The 15,058-nt window shown below is 38.4% G+C and overlaps 1 protein-coding gene across 6 annotated transcripts in view; it reads right to left on the bottom strand.

Moving 5' to 3' along the window:
* Positions 1-14,837, bottom strand: part of SREK1 (splicing regulatory glutamic acid and lysine rich protein 1) — a 35,900-nt gene extending 21,063 nt beyond the window's left edge. Inside the window, exons 1-5 of one of the 6 annotated variants that reach the window (XM_074813506.1) lie at positions 14,472-14,644; positions 9,190-9,217; positions 9,084-9,112; positions 1,712-6,406; positions 1,306-1,421 (exon numbers count right to left, since the gene is read on the bottom strand). In XM_074813506.1, coding sequence (XP_074669607.1) covers positions 1,306-1,368 — 63 coding nt within the window. In that variant the 5' untranslated portion in view covers positions 1,369-1,421; positions 1,712-6,406; positions 9,084-9,112; positions 9,190-9,217; positions 14,472-14,644. Of the gene's footprint in view, positions 1-1,305; positions 1,422-1,711; positions 6,407-9,083; positions 9,218-14,471 lie in introns of those variants that run through there. The other 5 variants (XM_074813509.1, XM_074813507.1, XM_074813508.1 and 2 more) reach the window with 5 other exon arrangements.
* Between the last annotated feature and the right edge of the window lie 221 nt (positions 14,838-15,058).

Here is a 15,058-nt window from a genome sequence, read left to right as displayed (position 1 = left end):
TACTTCACTTGTTAATACTTGCCTGCCTTGTGCATTTCTGTGAAAATGAAACTAATGAATATAGGTAATACTTTAGATGACTTTAAGGTCCCAGATTTTTAAAAAATAAAAATCTACCCATAAACCACTTTCTATAGTTAAGATTTTCTGTGAGCTATCAGTTAGCATCTTCTCAAAGAGGTCTGGCCAGGGATGCAGTATACCAATCAGAAAGCACAGGCTTGAATTTCTAATGCTTAGAGTCAATCACATTGAGTAAGATGACTTCAGACACTGCTCATATTTTTTTGCCACAACAAGCATTAGGAGTAGATGAGGAACTGCTGAGCCCTTGCCCAGCAAGGGAAGGAAGGAATTTTCAGTGCGCAGGGCCAATTCGTTCTGTAATAGCTATCAGACCATCAAAGTGACAGATGGGGTACCTTTTGGACAAACACATCACATAAAGCAAGATTAATTACAGTTGAAATGTGAAGGATATTTAAGTCTAAGTTCTTACCCTACAGTCCCTTCCTAGAGAATGAGGACAACACAGTTCTCATTTTTGGAGCTGGGAATCAAAATCTCTCCTGAGGAATGTTATTTAAAAAAGTCACTTAAAAATCACTTCTGAATTGGCCTGCTGAGTTCCTGGTTTGAATTTTATTTTCTCTACCCAAAAAGCAACTGCCTTGCCAGCAAACAAATTTTGTAACAAGTGTGAGAAATTCTCAACTATTTTTTTTTTTATGTAACAAGAGACAAAACCACTCTGTTTTAACTTGAAATTTTCCCTGAATAGGTCACAGCAGCCTGCTGACGTCAAAAAAGGATTACAGAGGCAAAAGGGAACTGAGCAGAAGTAGCAGCAGCTAGCTCCTGTGCTTTCTGTAGTGAAAACATTGTTAGACAAACAGTCAAAAAAGCCCTGTCATAAAGGTATCAAGTAGAAGCACCCTAATGTGGTATTTTAATATTCTGAAGAACTGTGTCAATGTAACTATTATGCTTGAATAAATTTTTAGGAGGTGGATAGCACTGCCACTGGACCAAATTAATGAGTCTAGGGAAGGACAATTAAAATGGACACAACCAAAATCAGTATTTACCCATTATTTTGCAAAATAATAATCTGAAAGAAAAACCCAGGAAAGGTAGTTCATGGACATCTTGTGATCTACCCTCAAAAGCGCCACAGCTAAATCCTCACTGATCTAGCATACAAGAGGACATCCATGGAACAGATAGTTCTTGTTCTCTGAACACAGAAAAGACTACAGAGTATAGAGGAAACCAGAAATCAAACAGAAACTGTATTTTACTTACTGTAGTCAAAGGCGTTGGTGTAGGTATAGGAAGCAAGCCTGCACCAGGCATCAGGCTTGTCATAGTAGGAGCAGGTGCCAATAGAGAAAGGGCTTTGGCTTCATCTGGGATTTTACCTGAAGAAGCAAATGAAAGTGTTACACAGAGTTGGAACACTACATGTGTGTTACTCTTTCTACGATTTTACAATTACCCTTGCATTTAAAAATGTAATAAATAACAACGAATCTATCTACCAGATCCTTACAAAGAAACAAATAAGAACTTAAGTTTTTCCTTTTACCCTACTCTACTAGGAAAAACAAAAGTGATCAAAACTTCAAAGACTAGCAATCTCATTAATGGATTATTATTTTAAAAACTGCATAATGTATACAATTATTTAACACTTTGAGCTATGGGTCACCTGTACTGGAAACTTAATGTTCATGAACCAAACGATATCAAGCATGGACGCTTTCCCAGGGCGGTGTTTTCGCGGTGATCGAAAGTTGTTTTACACATGACAACCGTTCGTGTTGGCTGCATCACTAATAGCACACAGAACATCAGATACAGAAAAGAAGAACATTTTTTAAAGTTTAATCCCCAGAAATGGCAAATAACCAAATCAGTAAAAGAAAAAAAAAAAAAAGAAAAAACAAAGTATGTGCTAACTCAAATTTGTGCTTTCTTTTTATTCCTCTGGTGCTACCTACTTTGGATGTAAAAATAAATAAAAATAAACTGAAAACTACTGAACTACTGTGACTCCACACAACACATACTACAAGTGAAGCTGGAGGTGGAGGAGGAGAGGACAGAAAAAAAATTTAGATTTGTACTGTCTCACATTCTAGGTCACCTCAGTTTATCTGAAATTTTGATAAATCAGCTTTAAATTTACTGAGATTGAAGAAAATAATACCTGATCAGCTAAGCAAGGTATATTTTCCCCAAATATGTATTTTCTATTATTTCAACCAGCTTGTATTTCCCCTGTCATGCTAAAAGTAATATCTGATCCAAATAAATGAAGGTTTCATTCAATGTTAGTCACAATTAGACTGCTAAATGAAGCCCCAAAAATCTTCAAAAATCAAAAGATATACTAGTTAAACAATTACAATTACAATTAATGGTACATATTAAATTTTAAATGCAAAGGGATTTAAACCGGCACAAACATTAAACTGAAAAACTACAGAAAGAAGTTCTGATTATACTAGGTATTTATGATCTATTCAAAATCTCTGGCATAACTGTATATACGCTATCCATCTGAGTGCTCTGGTATTATCCCATGCATTTTAATAAAGTAAATGCTTTTATTTAAACATTGTTTTAAAAGTCAAGGTATATACAAATACTGTGCCAGTGGCTTTTACTGCTTTTGTTAAAACTGTCTATGTTTTAGGTATAAAACCCCTAACTTCAGGATTTAAAAATCAATATATAAATATTCTTATGAAAAAGCAAAATATGAGGTAAGTTTCAAAGCACTGTGCAGTTTTAGCTATAAGAGTTCCAACAGACCCCACAGAAAACATGCTACTTTAAAAAAATAAGAAGAAAAAAGTGTTGCAAATTCTACAGATCTGCAGCAAGGACTGGGTTACAGCTGAATATGACCAAAGGACAAAACAAATCTAAAGGAAACTTAATTTATATGTAGCATGGGTGGAATAGAAAAGATAAAATAACAGTACCCATTTTTTCCTCATGCTTCCTATTTACATTATTTTATTTATGTTAAATTTTGAGGCACCTTGCTCCTTAACATGTAAGAAACCACTTGATTTTGCTATCTAAAGGAGAAAAATAGGAAAATTATTAGCACTTAAGAATTAACTGTGCAATAATGACTTCCAGGGCTTTTTAAAAAACATGCATGAATCTGAGTCATTATCACAATGTTCAGCATTCTTTACAGATTTCATTTTGAAGTCAGGCATGCAATGAGACATCTACCTGATCTGCCTGACTGCTCTTGAGTATCAGGTACTTTGCTGCAGATCCTGCCTAATACGTAGCTAAGAGGCTTTCAAATATACAGTTCCAGCAGCTGTGCATGCAAATTAGGCATAGAATTATGTACCATTTCTTCTGAAAATCAAAATGCATGTTTTCAAATGACTAATGAAACAGACCTTGGCCTGTACAGCTAGCATCTTGCTATTAACTGGATACTCATGCAGGTTTCTACAAGATCCACAGACATAGCTCAACTAAATCCAATGGCTGAAATGGCTCCTCAAGTGGTGTCTGTATTCTAATTTAGATCCTTGGTCAGTAACATACATAAGTATATGCCTAATTTAAGTATGCACTTACATACAAGCCAATTAAATACATTTAATCAGATAAGAGATGCTTAGGCATCTAGCCCTTTTAAATAGGAACTGAGTTAGGCACATAACTATGACAGACAATGAGTCAAGTTCAGACAGGTACTTAAATAGAAGCCTAAACTTTAAGTATATGGGTCATCTTACTGAAATGATTGGAATTACTCATTTGCTCAAATGTTGCTCAAGGAATCCACTGAACACTTTCAGTTAAGTGCACCGTTATAGCAGTTCAAGGAACAAATAACATGCATATCTACATTGTAAAGTTAGCAGCATTATTTCCAGAATACTTTGGTCCTTCAACAATGCAATGTTTTATTTTAAATACAAAATCTAGTTGGTCAGTTCCATGCCACAACGATTCATTTATTTTATTCAAGAATGAGAAAGGGTCTATCTCTACAGACAGAACCCTGAAAATTTGCCTGTATATTCCAAGATACTGTCTTTTCTAAAGATCCTTCTCTAATTTTTAAGACCAGGTCAAACCTTTTAACAATTCTATAGAAAACAAACTGTTGTGGGGAAAAAAAAAGAAAACCTGAAATATCTTGCAAATTTACTTGTCTGTTCTTTAGACAGTTTTGAAAAACAATTAGTATGTGAGGCCAAATAACCTCATGAGTTACAGGCTTTAAGTTTTGGAGTTTTATCTCCATGAATTTATTTATAAAAGGAATAGAAGCCCACAAAGATACAACAAAACATGTGGGTTATGACACAACAGATTATGACATTTTAGTTTAAGAGTAACTGGTTTGTTTTTTAAACTCATGGTATTTAAAAGTTGAATGGAAATGAAGTAAAAATATTTTTCTAATGAGAGAAACAGACAAAATAAATATCCCACATCTACACCACATCCTTAGAAAGATTTCTTAGAAGTTCTTGGGTTTAATAAGTTACAGATTCTATGATAATTTATTTATTGATTCTTCACTTTGCAAAGGAATCTGGGAACAGATGTAGATTAGCTCTGCATTGCCTAGAGACACACCTTATGCTTCTTAGGAAATGTACAGTTGTCCTAAGTATCAGTTATTATTGTTACTTTTTTATATCAAAGTGCTTAAGAGTCCCTAGTCAACCTAGTTCATACCAGAATCCATTTTGCTAAATGCTGAACAGAAGTATCTGCATTAAGCAAGTACTAATCACAGTAATTTTATCCCCCTCCAAGTGCTCAGAAGAAATTAATTTCCTACTCTTTGTACTGAAACTACATGGTTAATCCTCCTCCCCAAAACTGCTTCCACAATAAGGAAGTTTGCTTCTTTTAAAAATATTTAGTTCACATCTACTCTAAATATAATTAAAGGAATTGTTATTTTCCTGCTATTTTAGATCATTGGAAAATGCACACTTACAAACAAAATAATTCCTGTGCAATCCAATTCATGATTCTTATTGGATTTAGCAGCAGTGATTAAAGAGATTACACCTACTGGCAATTCCTCAACTGTCACAGCTAAATCCAACAGAGAACAGGAAGCAAAGCTCTTCCCAGCTGTAGTGCACAGTCTGGTGCATTACCAGAGTGAAACCAACTGATCTCAATGCAGCCAGCTGGGAAGACCAATGCCTGAGGACTAAGAGACACAACCTGGTCCACCACTGCTGTTTCAGGGCTTCCGTTTCACAAGTAAGAACATCATTTAGGGATGAGAACCTTCTCAATCACTCCAGCACGAACTGCCAGGGCTTCTGAAATCGTGAGATGACCGAGAAGACACTTCCTTTTTTTTTTTTTTTTAAAAAAAACCTCTTCTTGAAATAACCACCACTGGAGAATGTCAAAGTGCAATATACACATACATACACACACACGCACACGGAACTGATTCAATCTTCTCACAAATAACAGTGTTAAAAGACAATGTGCCTCACATAACATATTCCAACCGAAACTTCAGGCTGCATTTGTACTTATGAGTGGTAAACAGTTTTTTCTGAAAATTACAAAAACAAAAGGATGAAATCTTACTGCCACTGACCTCACTGGAGGAAGGTTTCATCAGAAACAAACAAGTATTTCATGACGTTCAATATTCATGAAAGTTCAATTTCAGAAACAATTATTTTAAACTCTTCATAGCAGACATATATAGTAAGCCTTCTTTTAAATAGACCATGCAACCTAAAATAAAACTACTCTGCCAAGGAAAAATAGCAGAGGAAGATCACGACTTTACATTGTAAAGTTATCTTCTCCAGGAGAGTTTCAGCTGTTCTTTTCCAAGATAAACTCATAAAGCATAAAATATGAAAGAATGTATCTTAAAACCGATATATTTCTCACTATTTCCATCTTCCGACACAATGTGCTCATCTGTTGAATTTAGATGCTTAAACATATTCCAAATCAAATTCATCCATAATTCGCAGCATAAAAATTAATAATATTCTAAATTCTGTGTATACCATCCACCATTCATAAGCAGCTTCAGGTCAACTTCAAAATGAAACACTGTGAACCCTTTACAAACACCATTTTTACAGAACTGAAGTACCAGTTCACAAGTACAAGGGAAAGAGATTTAACAGAACAAAACAAAAAAAAAGGGACAAAATAAAATAAAAATAAAAATAAAAGAAACAAAGGAAAGAAAGCAAAATAAAATAAAAACAGAGACAGGGCGTCCATCTTCAGCAGGCCAGACTTCGATCTCATTTCCCCCATGAAGGTTTCACTTGGCGGCAGGTTTAGTGGCATGGCAAACAATGCCTAACTCAGGCAAGTGTAACAGGTCTGCCTTGGCCAGTCTAGTCATCTAATAATGCACAAATATCACACAGAGAAAACATACAAAACCAAATTAATAGTCAAAATCCATCTACCAGATAATGTGGACATAAAATTTAGAATGATTAGGGTGGCATCTCTGTTTATCTTTCAACCTTTGCGTTCTCAAAGTATAACGTTTAAAGAAAAACCTACCGACACACAGAAGTCATATTTTGACAGCTTAATAATGTTACTTCATTTACAGTTACATTTTGGTTAAATTGTTTACTAAATGTCACAAAATTAACATTGTTTTCATTTAGTAGTGATCCCCTCCTCAAACTCCCTTGATTTACCACTGTTTAAATCACTCCAAATTACAGATTTTATTCTGGTTTTTAAAGTTTTCAGAGTTCTCTTTTACCTCTCCTCTATGTTCAATTCGGCGCATGAAATGTTTTATTATTGGCACCGTTGGCCAAGGATATAATTTTACCTCCCGGTAGAATATAGCCATCACTGCTTTTAAACCCTGTGATACACTCCACTGACTCCATTAACATATATGTATACTCCATCATATGACACACAGTGAATCAAAAATCTTGCGCTGTGGTCTCCAAAGCCATACTTATTCCACACAATAAATTCCTCAGAAAGTTAAACCTATATAAATTCACATCTTTATAAATTAAAATTAGTGATTCTGTTAGAAAGTTACATGGAAACAGCATTCTGACATAAAAAAAAAAATTGACCTCACAACCCAATCACTTGTTCACCTACTTATGCACAAATCTCTGTGGGGTCCAGAATGATTTTGAACAGTGACAATTTTTCTGTAATACGTTTTCTCAGAAATGCCTAGTAAGTCAGCTACAAAGGGGGTTAGAACAAGATCTGTCAGAACTTGGATTTTATTCTCCTTCCATTCATTGACTACCATTAAGAGACACAGGAAAATGTAGCTTTACCTGCCTGTTGCCATATCACGTCAGGCAGTGATCTCATCACAAGAAAAACACCAGGAAGTGTTGTTCATTCATTAGGCGGCAATCTTCCCTCTCTGGCAGTACTGAACCAATGTTAAGGTCTTTTCGATGAAATGTTATTTAGGGGAAATGAATATTTAGGGGCAATTTTTCAATAAGGACTCTGGTCCCATTAGCCTCTACACAGCTCCAAGTGCATACAGCAATATCCTCTTTGTGGTTTAAGAACAAGTTCGAAAAATAAAACCAGCAAGCCCCCAGAACAAGGCATAAAAGCAACTAAAAATCTAGGCTTCACAAAGACAAATATATGTGCCATATGCCCCTGTTAAGAAGGCTACAAGAATAGGCAGTATATCGTAGGTCAGTATAGCCTTTAGTGAAAGTACTTACAGAATCTATGAAATTCTGGAGACTTGTCAGAGTTTGCTAGGAACATCCCAGACCATTATTACAGCAGCACTAATCTCATACTACACAGATCATGATGTGGCAAACATGCTGAAAAATGGTACCCTGGGACTGCTGTTAACAAACTCCAAGAAGTCGACAGTATTTTCTGAACCAAAATCAGACTCTTGCAATTAGAAAAGTTATGTTAGTAGAAGGTATTTCTGGATTTGCTGCAGTTTATGGTTCAATCATTCTCAATATTGCTGTACATGGCAAAAGAGCTACCATGTTCAAAGTGAAGTTAGGTTCACTCCACCAGCTGGAACGTCTCTGCTTCAAAGAGGCAAAAAGTCCAGAAACAAACGGACGGATGCTAAATTGCACAATGATCTCAGTGAAGTCAATGGGGCTCTGCCTAACTCCAGCATTATGCCTACTGTAGGGCCATGCTTCATATAACTGTATTCAGATCTGGGATATTATACTAATAATGCAAACTACCTTGTATTCAACACATCTGTAAAAGCTAGTTAAAGGTACACTTGCAAATTTAGCATTCACCAAGCATTTTATTTTATTAAGAGTTTTAAAAAATACTTCATGCTGGAAGCATTCTGTACAGATCACTGCATTTTTAAAGAGATATCTAAAACCAAAAAGGAGTACTTGTGTAGATAAGAAAGCCTTTTTATGGCTCACAAACTAGTATCTTCCACAGTAACAAGACAGGAAAACTGAATTTTTTAAATTAAACTAGCAGGTAAATATTTGTATTTAAACAGTAATTATCACCATGCATGACAAGATGAATCTAAAATGGCCAAATGCATTTATCACAGGTCTACAAGCAAAACTGGGATTCAGTCTAAAAAAATAGAAAAATAATCAGTACCTCAGAAAAAAAAAAAAACAACACCCAAAAACCCCCACCGCAGGTGATAAATTAAGACCCAAACTGCTGTGTTACTGGTTCCTAGAAATTGCCTAATCTTTTCAGTGCTCCATTGACTTCAGTGAGAACTCTGTGTGAGAACAAGCTTCCCAACACAAACCATATTGAAGAGAATTATTTTACCTTCTTTTCCCTCAAAATACATAATAACTATGGAAAATTGAATTATCCTAATTTAAATTAACTATCTTTTTTCTAATGCTGAATTTCAATTGTGTTTATATAATTGGGTTTCTTCATTCAATTTTTGTTTCAAGACTTTCTTTCAAAAAGCAATAAAATAAAATAAAATAACAACAGAGCACCACCTTCTTACATGGAAAGCTTAAAACAATTAGCAGACATGACAAAGACTGACATTACAGAAGAATGTCTGAAATACCAACCTTCTGCGCAGGGCACAACTATCAAAGCTCTGTCAATAAAAACCGTGTTAGTTAGATGCTGGGCCACACCAACACTCGATGCTTCACGAAACTTAATATAACATACTTTGGAGGAAAAAGCAAGAGGTGCGTTGCTGCAAGATAAAAGGAAAACACAATTAGTCACATCAAATAATTGTATGCATGTATTTTTAACTATTAGTCCTTAATAAAAAAATAGATTTTAGACTTCCTGGAAAAGTTAGCCAAAAGGCAAGCATATAGAAATTTACTAATTTGCCTACTTACGTGACCAAAAAAAGCATAGCATAGCACCTCCTTTTTTAACAGAAACTTACGGAAGTCAAAATCCCAAATTAACAAGGCTAATTTTCTTTTATAATCTTGGTGAACAACACTGACCAGTGCATTCCAAATTCCTATTGCAAGTAGCATATTTCCTTGACACATTTGCCATGTAAATAATTTATATTTATCCTTCTTCCTCCAAATAATTCTTGTTTAGGAAAGCCAAACAACAAGCCCAGTCATTTTTCAGTGGGTACTTCAGATATTAGCCCATAATAACCAATACTCTTTCTTAGGTGTTCATGAAAGCAGTTTTGTTAATTAAGATAAAAGCAGTTCTTGAGAGTTCTTTCAAATGTTAGGTGTGTAACATATGTTTTTTAAAATGTTCACTAATGTAACAAGAATCCTTTTTAACATCTGCCTTAGTTTGGCATAGTGTAGTGCAGGATGGCACTGGAGGAGGTAGGAGGAATTCACTATTTGGCTAGAAGAAGGAAGAAAATTTGTAATTTGCTTTTCCAGTAGAAAGTACACCAACAGAGATGTCAGAAAGCACAACACATAAACATTGGAATCTTGATCAAAGCCAAAGAAGTTTGCTTTGAAAAAATGTATTCCCTAGTCAAGGTTTGTAATCTTTATACAAGCAGTTTATTTCTTCACATGAAGGAAGTACAGGTAAAATCTTCAAAGAGAGAAAGCAATAGGATATTGCTGGATCAGCAAATTCCATTTAAAAAGACCATCTGTCTTCTAGCAAAACAGTAATTCATGGAAAATACACTGCATAAACAGTGCCATTCTGACCCTTCCTCAGCTGAAACAGAAACACTTGTCAACTTTCTGGAAGTACCAGAAGCAGTTCCAAGTTTAGCCCAACCCATCTTGTAGTTCCTCAGATTCCAAGCAGGTACTCCCAAAGTTGTGGTATGGAATTAATTAGACTTTAGTATTGAAATACAAGCTCAGAAATTTTAGACACGTTATTTCATCATATTAATTGCATAAATGAACCAAGAACTTAGTCTGAGGCAGGCAGGCTGGTATGCTTCTGGTTACCAGAAAGGTAACACCTAGGTAAAATATCTAGAGAGCCGCCCAACTTCAGAATGGCATTCAGAAACATTTATGATGGAAACTTCTGTGAAAACAGATACACTGAGGAGGCAAAAATAAACAGGGAGTGGGAGACACATAAATATGAAAGTCAGCCTTATACAATTTAGAAAAACACTGCAAGATGACTACATTTCTTCTGCCCATTTATTTTGTTTGTAGTGGCCAATGTTTTCACAGTCTCAAGTTTCCACATTAGGAAGGAAATAATTGTACAGAATAGCTTGAGCCACCTGTAAGGTCTTGGTTCAGAACAGTTTCCAACATCAGAGATGATAGCGAGCAACGACTTTATCAGTACTCAGCAGAAATGTTTGCATACAACTTTTAATCTTACATATTCTGAAGAGCCAGATTTCATTCACTGCAAAGCTTATTTTTTTTTATGGTCATGGGTTTTTTTGGTTTGGTTTGATGGGGGGAGGGTGGAAGGGCATCTGGAGGAGGGGATTGGGAGGAGAGGGTAGTTTGGGGTTTGCTTTTAAATACACATGCCACTGTTACAACTCAAATGGCTGAAACCTCCACTGAAGATTCTGTGATCCAGACTGTTGAAGACTTCTAACATTTCCTGATTCTTTACTTTTTTGTTTTGATTGCTAACTCAAGAACATAATTCTGTTCCAGGCAGTTCCAGGCCCCATAAATAAATTTATGTAAATTTAAACATCTATAGAGCCAGCTCTGCAAGTGTATTTTTTATAATATTCTCCCCCTCTATTTTCTGGATTTCAATTACAAAAGCTATGTGGGAAGAATGTTAAAAAATATTAACATCAGAACACTGCTGCAAATGAGGCCCTAAAAAGAAGTTTTGGTACAAAGTGTTTTCTGAAGGTTACAGAGGAGAAATTTTCCGTAAGGAGACCACCTCTGTTGAAAACACATCAATACTGCATCTACATCAAGAAAGATGATTAAGACCCAAAAGACCCAAAGGATCTAAAATTCTAAAAGGTTTCACAGTGATTGAGTCCTCCCCTTTTACAAAGTGGGCCTCCTAAACCTCCCCAGCAGGCTTAACAAGTCTTTCTTAAAACACAAAAGTCCTATTCTGTTTTAATTCCTTTCGTTCCATTTTTTTCTGCTAACCTTTTCTAAGGCTGAATTGAGGTTGAGTCATAGTCTTCCTAGGGTTACAGAGGACTGAGGCAAAAAAGCAACTCCTACATCTCTTATTCAAGGTTACTGTAATCTAGTTTCTTTAGGAAAGCAAGAAAACTCAAAAAGGAAATATCTAAATAGTATTCAGATGTTTCTGCCATTTTTCTTTCCCTTTGTAGGGAGACACTAACATCCATCTCCCAACAGAATACCCACCAACCAAAACCATTTCATAAGAATGACCTATTCAGAAAACTACACTGAAAAAATCAAATAAAAGGCTACAAAACATTCCTCTAACGGTCTGGATTTTCTCAGGAGGGTGATGGTGGTGGAGATAACAGAAATTAATAACTTATCAAAATAAGACGTTATGGAATAATTGTGCAGATCACATTTAAACAAGGCTGTTTATGTCTTCTCTCAAAGGCCTCGTATACTGCAGTCACTGCAGGATCTAACAATGTCTAAGAAACACTTGTGTGTTCTAGCCTCCAAGACCATCCAAAAGCAAATAGTATTACAGAGCAGGGCTTTCAACACCTAATGGAGACAGTCTGTGCCCTCCTGCTTTCAAACAACTAATTCTGCAAAAATCCAATTGCTGCTCAAAGCTTTCAAATATTTAACTGTTCAAAAATCCTCTTAGAGCCACCTTTGAAGGCTTATCACTACAAACGTAATTTTGAAGCCTTCTCTGAAACACGGACTTCAGCTGGGTGACAAGCATAACACAAAAGCATGACTGGGACCAAATATCTGATTACAGCTGTCACTGGCCTCCTAGCGAGCCAAAAACTAGCTCTAAACTGTATGAGTGGTTGGCATACTAGAGTACATACATACCCAAAGCAAAAGACCTGTCACACCCTGCAAACCACCTTCAGATTTCAACTGTACTTCAAACTGAAAGTGATCTGTAAAAACTGGTCTCAGGCTTGTTCAGAACTGTGAGAAAATGAAGTCATACTTCATCTTGTCACAAAACTCTGTTTAAACAGCCAACAGAAAGTACCAAATTAATACTTTCTTGAACAACACATTTTGTAAATTTAAATTTAAGTAACTTTAGGCTGTTAAAAGCAACACACAACAAAGACTCAAAAGTTTCACGGAATATTCTACAGAGCAGGGAACACAGCATATCCTCTCATGCTCTCGCATATTCAAATGTTGGCATCATCATGCAAGTGTGGTTTCTCGGACACCTTTTGCACATGTGGGCTTGCAGGAGGCCTCCTTCCTACCTCCTTAATAGCCTCTGTGTATTCCCACTTGAGAAAAATCAGTAAGCACTGGAAGTTTTGCAAATGGCAAACTGAGAAGCTCTTGTTAAATAATGACAGCAATTCTCCACTCCCAACATGGAGTCAATTCAAGTCAGTCGTACAGTGTTGCACAACAAATTAGAGTGGAACAGTCTACATATATACACACTGGCAAAATTTTATACAGAGGCACAAACATTACTTGCATATGAATGCCAAGAAAGTATCTTATTTGCCTTAAAATCTGTTATATAACAGTGAAAAATAAGAGCAACAATTAAATAATATATTCAGTCAGAAGAAAACTCATTCATTAAGAAGCAAGTGTGGAACAAGTCCAAAGTCAAACCCTAGAAAACTGTATAAAAATCACCATGAATCTATTAAAACTCAGTAAGGTTGTTCTAAGCATATCTTTACACGAATGGGTGCCTATTATATATACTTTACATACATACTAAATCACATTTAATTTTTCTGAATGGTCCTCTTTCAAACCTACTCAAGACGTAATGTAACATGTAAAAATGGATAAAACCCAACTTTTTTGATATTTAGTTTCAAAAATTGAAATTTTATTCATCTGAACATCTTCTTTTTATTAAAATTGAACTATCTGGACATGAATGACTCCCGCCCCTTTCTGCTATTTCTATTTAATCTTCATGAGAAAAAAGAAGATAAATGGTTTCAAAGGACATGTCTGTCATCCATGTCCTAGTAGAACAGATTTGTTAAGAAAAAAATATTTATTTGCCTCCCCTGTTCTGTTGATGATCAACTGCTTGGGAGAAACAATATTGTTAATTTTGCAAACCTCAGTACCTCCCATCTGAGTGCATGCCTCGCATGCAGCTGACATAACGAGAACAGCTACAATTTAGAGAAACGAGTAGTATCAGTTATTAACTTTCATTTACTGCACACGTCTTATGAGGAGCATTTCTGAGCACAAGACAGGGCCAAGTACCGTCCCTCTGTGAACACCTATTTTGGCTTCTGTTCAAGCGGCCCCTTCTCGAGGAAGGGAGCCCTTCGAACACAAAAAAAAAAAACCAAAACAAAAAAACCCCGAGCTAATCCCGCCGACACGCACCGCCCGGGCAGCGCGGCCTGGCAGCCAGCTCTCTCGCCCAACACCCCTCCACTCAGCCCGAGCGAAGAGAAAGGTGGGCCACACGAAAGGGGGCTTTCAGGAAAAGGGGCAAAAAAAGGCTTGAGCCGGGGATGCGCTCCGGGGCTGCCTGGGCGCACGCTTCTCGCCAGGCCTGTGGCAGCGGCTCAGTGGCGGCACCGCGCAGGAGTGGCAGGCGTAACCGCCGCCAGAACGCTGCACCCGCGGCTCGGGAACTGCCGCCGCTGGTCGCCTCCTCCAGGCCGGGGCGGCCATCTTAAATCCGGGCGAAGCGCCTTTCCCCTACCGCTCCTGCCATACAAAGGGGTGGGACCACGTGACCACCTCCCTGTGCGGGAAGCTCTGCTGCCCACACTCAAAATGGCACACAGGGGCCTTCTGCCTCTCCCCTTCCCTCCGCTCTCCCGGCCCCTCTAGGCCTCTTCCTCCTCCCAAGTCTCTATCGCTCCGGAGGCCGGCGCAGGCCCCACTTACTCCGGGGGATAGAGGCGCAGCTCCTCGATATCTCCCAGGAAGCCGAAGAGAGTCCGCATCTGCTCACTGGTCACAGCCGAGGACAGGTTCGTGACCTGGATAACAGACGTGGGGCCCAAGGGGAAGCCCAGCGGCACCCCGATCCCTCCGCTGTTCATCATGGCGGAGCCCGCACGACCGCTCCACTCGCAGCGGTGCCACACGCAGCCGGAGAGGCGGACCCGACGACAGAGAGGAGCGCGCGGCGCCTGCCAGAGCGTCCTGGCGCGCGGGCGCTCTAGCCGCACTCTCGACTGCTCCCTGGAGGAGTCTGCGGGCGGCAGCCGCTCGCCCCCCGCCGGCTGCGGCTCCCAGGAGCGCCGGCGCCCCCGCCCCGCGCAGACCGGCCCCCGGCGGGCGCCCTCCCCGCTCGGCCGCCAGGGTTAGATCCTCGCCTCCCACGGAGCCGGCCGGGCCGCCGTTGCCAGGGCGGGACCAGCGCGAGGCCTCGGTCCTGCCTAGAAGGGAGCGCGGGGGCGCGCGCGCGGCTCAGCCGTTACGGGCCACGTCCCGCCCCGGCCTCCCTTCCCGCGCGCGCCCACCGCCGC

This window comes from Strix aluco, chromosome Z, assembly GCF_031877795.1.
Source record: "Strix aluco isolate bStrAlu1 chromosome Z, bStrAlu1.hap1, whole genome shotgun sequence".
In the NCBI taxonomy this organism is placed as follows: Eukaryota; Metazoa; Chordata; class Aves; order Strigiformes; family Strigidae; genus Strix; species Strix aluco.
The sequence above is the reverse complement of the archived record's forward strand: the minus strand, read 5'-3'. Positions and strand labels throughout refer to the sequence as shown.